The 8378-nt window shown below is 38.6% G+C and overlaps 1 protein-coding gene across 1 annotated transcript in view; it reads left to right on the top strand.

The window, feature by feature from the left end:
• Positions 1-551: 551 nt before the first annotated feature.
• PTBP2 (polypyrimidine tract binding protein 2) overlaps positions 552-8378 on the top strand; it is an 84610-nt gene continuing 76783 nt past the window's right edge. Inside the window, exons 1-2 of the mRNA XM_052636691.1 lie at positions 552-610; positions 2286-2316. Of these exons, the coding sequence (XP_052492651.1) occupies positions 603-610; positions 2286-2316 (39 nt within the window). The 5' untranslated portion in view covers positions 552-602. The remainder of the gene's footprint in view (positions 611-2285; positions 2317-8378) is intronic.

Genomic DNA, 8378 nt, shown 5'->3' with positions numbered 1-8378 from the left:
TGAGAGGATGGAGGGGTCTGTTAATAAAAGATGGCATAGTAAAAAAAAAAAAGAAAAGAAAAGAAAGAGCTATGAAATAGTTTTTTATTGGCCCATCTAAGTCGACCGTAGCCAAGTTGGGACATGCTTTGGAGGGAAAAGTGGAGGAGGTCTTTGGGCAGTCCTGCGGTCCAGGAAACACCCTCCCGAGGTCCAGCGCAGTGGGTGTGGAGGGCTGGGTGCTAGTCCACCCACACCGCCCTGAGAGGGCAACAGGGACTTCGAGGAGGAACGTACAATAGAAACCAAGCAAGCCACTCTGCTCAGCGACAGGCCGAGGCCCAGAGCGCAAAGGGCGGAGGGCCCCAGGCGCGCGGCGGCGCGTAGGAGGCCACTGCGGCGGCGCCCCCTCCCCGTCGTCCTCGCGCCCCGCCGCTCGCCGCCCGCAGCCGGGCGCCGGCGCGCTCGGCTCTTTCCGCCGCCGCCGCCGCCACGCGCTGCCCCGTGCGCTCCGGCACCTTCGGCAATTTCCGTCGGGCTCTAGCCGCCATTTTCTCTCCGCTTGTGTGTCTCGCCAGCTGCGTGGCTCGGTTCTTGTGAGCGAAGCTTTGTTCGGTTCGGCAATGGACGGGTAGGTAACGGGGTTGGCGAGGTGGTGTGTGAGAGGGGAGTGGGGCCCGCCTGTGGCCCCGTCCGGGGTCGGGCAGAAACCCTCTGGCGGCCCCTCCCAGGGCTGGGCTGCCGTTACCCAACCCCCGCCCCATCGCACACACCCCTCCCTGGGCTTCCCCCGGCGGCCTCTGGTCGAGAAAACGGGAAGAAAGCGGACTCGTAGGCTTGGCCGGCACTGGGGCGACGACCCCGAGAAGCAGCGGGTCTTGGGGGGGGCGGCGAGGAATGGGGTGGGGGCCCCAGAACGTCTCGCCCGGCCCTTCCCCCCCTCTAGGAGCCATTTCTATCCGTAACCGGGGACCCGGACCCCGGACGAGCGGTTCTGGTGGGAGCGAGTGTAGCGGCCGGAGAGCGAGGCCTACGTTGGGGGGAGGGGGGCGGCTCCCCGCCGAGAGAACTGAGGGCCCTCTCCCCGGACCCCCTCCCTAGAAGTCCCAGGCCTTCTCGGCCCCGCCTGGCCCGCCCTGGCTGGGGGAGATGCCGGTGGCGGGAGCTCCGGGGAAAGCTAAGTGGGAGCCGCGGGGGACGGGGGGCGGGGAGGCGTGCGGCGGCGGGAGGAAGGGGGAGGGCAGATGTCACACTCCTTTGTTTTCACTGGAGTCTGCTAGTGGGGGCGGGAGGCTGAAAAATGCCTTTCTGTGCGGCCTAAGAACGTTGAAGGCTTGGCAGAAGGGCCCAGAAATTAAATCATCTCAAATACGAAGTGTTTGTGGTGGACATCAGTCACATGGGCAAAGGCTAAGAGCTGTGGCAGGAAGAAGAGCAGATAGTCAACACAGGGCCATCTTTTCAGCTACTTTGACCAGTTTCTGGAAAAAACAAAAACAACTCTTAAAAAGCCAGAACCGTCTGCATCTTTGAGGCTGGCGATAGAATGCTAAGTAAGTGAGGTGAGGCAAAGGCTTCGGGAAATTATACGAGACCAGGGTTTCCCTTGTACTTAACGCTCCACACCTGAAAAGACTCTAATAATTTAACTCATTGTTAAAGGAGGCACCCTTCAGGGAGAAATATAGCCGTATTCAGCCCGTTTGGGAGCATAGGAAAACAGTATCTTTTATTGGAATCAGTGACTGTATTTTGAAGGGTCAGAAGTAAAATACGAGGTTTTTTTAAGCATCTGGAGTTTGATGTTTTTTAAAGATACCAAGTGCAGATCTAATAAAAGTTAACAGACTAACGAAATTTGAGTCATCCTAGAGGTTCTCTAAAGATTATTTTCTAGATGAAACAAATCCAGATTTCACCGTTTTCCCCAGATCAACATGGAAATAGATGGCAAAATTTGTACTGAATTTCATGTTTCCTCATCCTATTAAGATTACTAAAGAGTTGAATTAAGTTTTAAGTTACTAACCTAAGTGTAGTGGGACATTATGTAGGCTTTGGGATTTTGTTCTTTTTGCTATTTGAAATTAAAAAAAAACAAAAACACCTGAAACTGTGTTTCCTCACACGTTTGAAAGTCATTTCTAGAAAGCCAAGTTGATAATGTTCCACTGACCATCTTTGTGTGTGTTTTCCATCTGTATTTTGAGTGGAAGATTTATGAATGATGAAATACCCTAAAAAGTTTCAGTCAAACAATGACCATTTGAATAACTAGAGGTTGAATCTTTTTGTTTGTTTTACAGAATTGTCACTGAGGTTGCAGTTGGCGTAAAGGTAGGAAAACAGTGTTTAAAACTGATGAAAACTGGGTTCCTCGGTCTACTGAGTGTATTATCGTCATTAATGGAAACTTTCTGTTGACTTTTGAAAACTATAATATAGCTTACAAAAATTCCAGTGGAAGGTACTTGTTGAATTTTTAGAATTGGTTTATATAAATAGTTTTAACCTAAATAGACAACCATAACTTTTTCTAGAAAAGCAGTCTCTGAGAATAACATTTCAAAGTATGAATGGTGTTCAAAGAATTGAAAAAGCTTTCAGACATGGCTTCTTGTAAATATAAAATGATAACCCAATTTTCTGAGAGGAACTTATCGTTTTAAATGGACAGATAAGTGATTTGACCTAAATGATATAATTATAGTAATGTAAAATTTTTTTCACTCTGCTTTTCTGTTATGAAGTCTGAGAGATTTTCACCAGTAATAAGCTTCATTAGAAATCAGTTTACCCTGATTTTTAAAGAGAATAAAGAAACTTGTTCAGGCAGTTAGCTTCAAATTTGAGTCAGAAGTTATAGAGTTGGTTTGTGTGTCTATTAAAGAAAGTTAGTCCTTACAGTAGAGATTGTTTAGAATCTTTCCTCACTTTGGCCAGAAAAATTATTCATACTTTAAACCTTAGATCTACTGCTTCGGCCTTTCATTTCCTTGAATCTTTGTACATTTTAACATTGGGATGTATTACAAATTTTTGTTTGTAAACCTTTCTGCCCTGTTAGGGCACGATTCTTAAATCTTTAATTTTCCAAACCTGGCAAAATGTCTTTCAAGCCTAGATCTCAAATACTTGTTGGATGCAAGACATTTACCTCCTTCAAGTGTGAGTCGTCATGAGCGGCAGTTTGCTCTTGAAAGTCCAGTTATTTCTGACCATTCTAAATAATTTTTGGCATTCTTAAAATTTCATCAAAAATGATGTGATATTCTTTAGAACACTTGGAGATATTTTGTGTTTTCTTGCTTATTTTCTGTCCTCTCTATCTAGTAAATTAATTAAACGCTCGTCCACTCTGTACTATTTTGCCTTATCTCTTAAGTTCATATTGTGTAGATTGAGGGAGAAGTAATGAGCTTTTTGTGGGGAGGTGTATTTATTTTTATTCAGCAATGCTATTTTCTAAGTTAAGAGGGTCAGATGTAGTTACCATCCAAGCATATCTTCTGGTAGTGAATTTTTTAAAAATGATGCAAGTCTGACTTGTCAATTACTGGATAAGGAGAAAAGGAATTCACAAAACCTAGAACAAGCAGAAAGAAATGAAGATGCTTAGAAGAGGGTGTTCAGATGTGGTTTATTGACAGTTTTATACATTAGTAGTTTAAAGAGGGAATGTTAGAAAATGATGTTAAAGTGGTTGCTAACCTTTTTTTGGTCTGTTGTTTAATGTAAAAGTTTTGATAACTGAAGTTGTAGTTTTATAATCTGCTAGGATAATGGTTAAGAATTTTTCCTTTGGCGTCAGATTTATGTGCCAAGTAATTAAGCTTTCATGAAATTTAAAAAAGTAATACATGTGTGTAGTTAAAAAAAATTCAAGTGAAAAATATTTCTCCCTGATTTCCAGTCCTTTATCTTAGGTGTAGGTAATTATGTTAAAATTTTTTTGGTGCTTTTTTTTTTCCCTGAACTTAATAGTTTCCATATTACCACACATATAAACATCCTTGTCTAGTTACACAAATGGATTCATGCCGTGTGTACTGGCCTATATTGTGCCTTAAAAAAAAAAAAAGCTTTATTGAGCTATAATTTGAGATAAACCACCTATATTTAAGGTATACAGTGTTTTGACATATATTCACCTATGAACCACTACTGTTATCCTGGGGATAATGAACCCCAGGAGTATCATTTTGCCCCTTTGTAATTCCTCCCTTCTGCCTTTCTTTCCCCAACCAACCACTGATCTGCTTTCTGTCACTGTAGATTAGTTTGCAGTTTTTAGAATTTTCAACAAAGAGTCATACAGTATGTATCCTCTTTTTCCCTGGATCATTTCACTCAGCATTATTTTATTGGAATTTCAGCCATGTTGTATATCAATAGTTCATTCCTTTTTATTGCTTAGTAGTACTACATTGTACAGACATACAGCAGTTTGTTTATCCACACAGCTCTTGATGGACATTTGGATTGTTTCCAGTTTCAGTCTATTATAAATAAAGTTTCTGTGAACATTCCTGTGCAGGTCTTTGTAAACAAGTGCTTTCATTTCTCTTGGGGAAATACTTAGAATGGCTAGATGATATAGTTAGGCAAATGTTTAACTTTTTAACAAATTGCAGTTTTCCAAAGTGGTTAAATTTTTACATTGCTACCGGTTTACTGCTGGTGGCGTCTTCCATCTGCATCCTCTCTAGTGCTTGTTACTGTTTTTTAATTATAGACAGTCTCATGGATGTGAACTGGTAATCTCTTTGTGGTTTTAATTTTCATTTTTCTAGTGTCTTTGGTGTTGAACAACTTTTCATGGACTTTTTTGCAAGCTGTATGTCATTGGTTAAGTCTATTTAAATGTCCACTTTTCGAATTGATTTATTAAGTTTTGAGAAGTTACATTCTGGTTACAGGTTCTTTATCAGATATATGGTTTACAGTATTTTCTGCCTTTTTTGTTTTGATTTTCTCAGTGGTGTTTTGAAAAATAGCATTTTTAAATTCTGATGAATTTAAGTTTAACAGGTGTTTGTTAGTGTGGCTCATGCTTTTGGTTATATCTGAGTCATCTTTAGGGTTTCCCTGGTGGCCCAGTGAGTGCTTCCCAGTGGATCAGGGGTAGAGAAACCACCTGCAATGCAGAAGATACAGGTTTGATCCCTGGGTTAGGAAGACTCCCTGGAGAAGGAAATGGCAACCCACTCTAGTATTTTTCCCTGGTAAATACCATGGACAGAGGAGCCTGGTGGGTTGCAGTCCATGGAGTCACAAAAGAGTCTGAAGTGACTTAGCAACTAAGTACAAAAACAGGTCATTTTTGTGAAACCCAGGGTCACAAAGATTTCTCCTTTGTTTTCTGATAGATTTTATAGTTTCTAGTTTTACATTTAAGTTCTTTTTAACTTTTTTTAATATGATGCAATGTATGAATCAAGATTTTTTGGATTTGGATATGGACATTCACTTTTTTTAGCATGATTTGTTGAAATTACTTTTTTTCTATTGAATTGGCTGTGCGTCTTGGTCAAAAACAATTATGTATCTACATATGATTCTTTGTCTGTACTGTATTCTTTTCCATTGACCCATTTTTGTCTATTTAGTAGCCAAAAATGTACTGTCTTAATTACTGTAGTTTTATATCAGATCTTGAAATAAAGTAGAACTTCGTTCGTTTACAAAGTTGTTTTGGCTCTTCGGGGTCCTTTACGTTTTCCTGTGAGTCAGTCTCTACAGAAAGGCCTGCTGGAATTTAATTGATATTAACTTGAATCAATAGAGCAATTTTGGAAAAAATAACATCTTAATGTTGAGTTTTTTCACCCATGAACACAAATTATCTTAACATTTAATTTAGTCTTTTACTTTCTGGAGCAGTTTTTAGTTTTCACTATACAGATTTTTTTTTTTTTTTTTTTTAAACTCAGATTTATCCTTATTTTGCGGCTTTTTTGGTGCTATTCTAAGTAATATTTAAAACAAATGTCCATTTGTTATTAATATATAGAAATAAAGATTATTTTTGCCGATTGCTTTTGTATTTAGCACATTTGCCAGACATTTTTATTACAGTGTACAGCTTTTTGGTAGATGCCATCAGATTTTCTGTGTACACTGTTTGTCATATTTTCTATCTGAATGTCTTTTCTTTTTCTTACCTGTGACATTTAGTTGTTCAGTCACTAAGTATGAAAAGGCATCTAGTGGAATGTTTAAGTAAGGAGAGCAAGCATTCTTACTTTGTTGCTGAAATTAATTACCTTAAACGACATTATTTTTTTCCTAAATGTTTTGGTACAGTTCACCAGTGAAGCTATATGGGTTTGCTGTTTTTGTGGGAAGGTTTTAAACTACACATTGAATTTATTGAATAGATATAGGACTATTCAGATTACCCTTTTGAGTGAACTTTGGCAATTTTGTTTTCATAGAATTAGTCTGTTTCATCACAGTTGCTAAACTTTTGCATCAAAGTTGCTAAACTTACTTGTAGGGTTGTTTGTTGTATTACATTTTTGTATTTTTAATAACTAGTATCTATAGTGATGTCATCTCTCTCATTCCTGATATTGATAATTAGTGTCTTCTCTTTTTTCCCTTATCAGTCTGGCTAGAAATACATTGATTTTATTAATTCAAATAATCAGTTTTTGGCTTCATGTGTTTTCCATTTCTCATTTTATTGATTTCTGCTGTTTTAATGTTCTGCTTTGTATTTAGTTTGCTTTTTTCGTATGTAATATTAAAGTTGATGTAGTTGACATGGTATCTTTTCTAATACAGAGGATTAATGTTATGTATTTTCATACAAATATTGCTTTCATGGCATCCCTCAAGTTTTGACATGTAAGCATCTTTTCATTCAGTTCAGAGTACATCTACCATGTTTATTTCTTTGACCCATGGGTTATTGAGAGGTATGTTATTTAATTTCCAGGTATTTGGAATTTTTCCATATACTTTCTGTTTGTTTCTAATTTAATCATTGTGCCTGGAGAACATATTTTGGAAGACTTGAATCTTTATAATTTTTTATTTTATAGTTTAGATATCACATATCCTGTTAGTTTTAAGTGCTTTATAGAGAGATATATTCTGTTGTTGGGTGATGTGTTCTGTACATGTCAATTAGGTCATGCTTATTGGTAATGTTGTTCAAATGATGTCTTTCTATTGCTGTCACTCACTGAAGAAATGATATTGAAATCTCCTATATTGTGCATTCATTTGTTTTGCCTTGTGTTTCTATCATTTTCACTTTATATTTTTGAAATTACAATTAGTGCATAAATATTTAAGATTACTATGTCCTCTTGATATATTCACCTCTTTAATATTATACAGTGACCATTTTTCGTGGTAATCTTCTTTGCTTTAAGGTATACTTTTTCTAATATTAATACAGTCATCTTGGATTTGAGTAGAGTTCACAAAAGTAAGTATATCTTTTTCCATTGTGTTACTTTCAGACTATTTGTATCCTTCAGTTTAAAGTGTAGTTCTTGTAGGCTACAGGTGGTCAGAGTATTGGAGCTTCAGCATCAGTCCTTCCAGTGAATATTCAGGGTTCATTTTCTTTAGGATTGACTGGTTTGATCTTCTTGCTTTCCAGGGAACTCTGAAGAGTTTTCTCTAGCACCACAGTTCAAAGTATCATTTTTTAAGCGCTCAGCCTTCTTCACAGTCCAACTCTCACATCTGTACATGATTACTAGAAAAACCATAGCTTTGACTATATGAACCTTTGTTGACAAAGTGATGTCTCTGCTTTTTAATGTGCTGTCTAGTTTTGTCATAGCTTTTCTTCCAAGGAGCGAGTGTCTTTTAATTTCATGGCTGCAGTCATTGTCTGCAGTTATTTTGGAGCCCAGGAAGATAAAATCTGTCACTTGTTTCCACTTTTTCCCCTTCTATTTGCCATTAAGTGGTGCGACCAGATGATATGATCTTAGTTTTTTTAAATTTTGAGTTTCAAGCCAACTTTTTCACTTTCCATTTTCACCCTCATCATGAGGTGTTTATAGTTCCTCTTGGCTCTCTGCCATTAAAGTATTAGAATACTTCTCCCCTTTTGCCCTGTGTACTATTGTTATTATAACATTTTATTTTTACATGTTATAAATTCTATAGTGCATTCTTTAAGTAGCCATTTATCTTTTTAAAAGACTTAAACAACAAGAGAAATAACCTTCTACTTTACATAGTTATGCACGTGCATTGAATACTCAGGGAGGATTCTCTGCAGAATTTCCCGAGTTCTCTGTGCAGCTCTCTCTTGAACTCTCCCAAACAAACTTGAGCTGCTTTGATCTTGGATTTTTGACTTTTAACTCTCAGGGAATTTTTGAAGTTCAACCCGGTTTCCTTATTGGAGCTGGGCCTTGACCTGGACT

The sequence above is a fragment of the Budorcas taxicolor genome, chromosome 3, assembly GCF_023091745.1.
Source record: "Budorcas taxicolor isolate Tak-1 chromosome 3, Takin1.1, whole genome shotgun sequence".
NCBI classification, from domain to species: Eukaryota; Metazoa; Chordata; class Mammalia; order Artiodactyla; family Bovidae; genus Budorcas; species Budorcas taxicolor.
The sequence above is the reverse complement of the archived record's forward strand: the minus strand, read 5'-3'. Positions and strand labels throughout refer to the sequence as shown.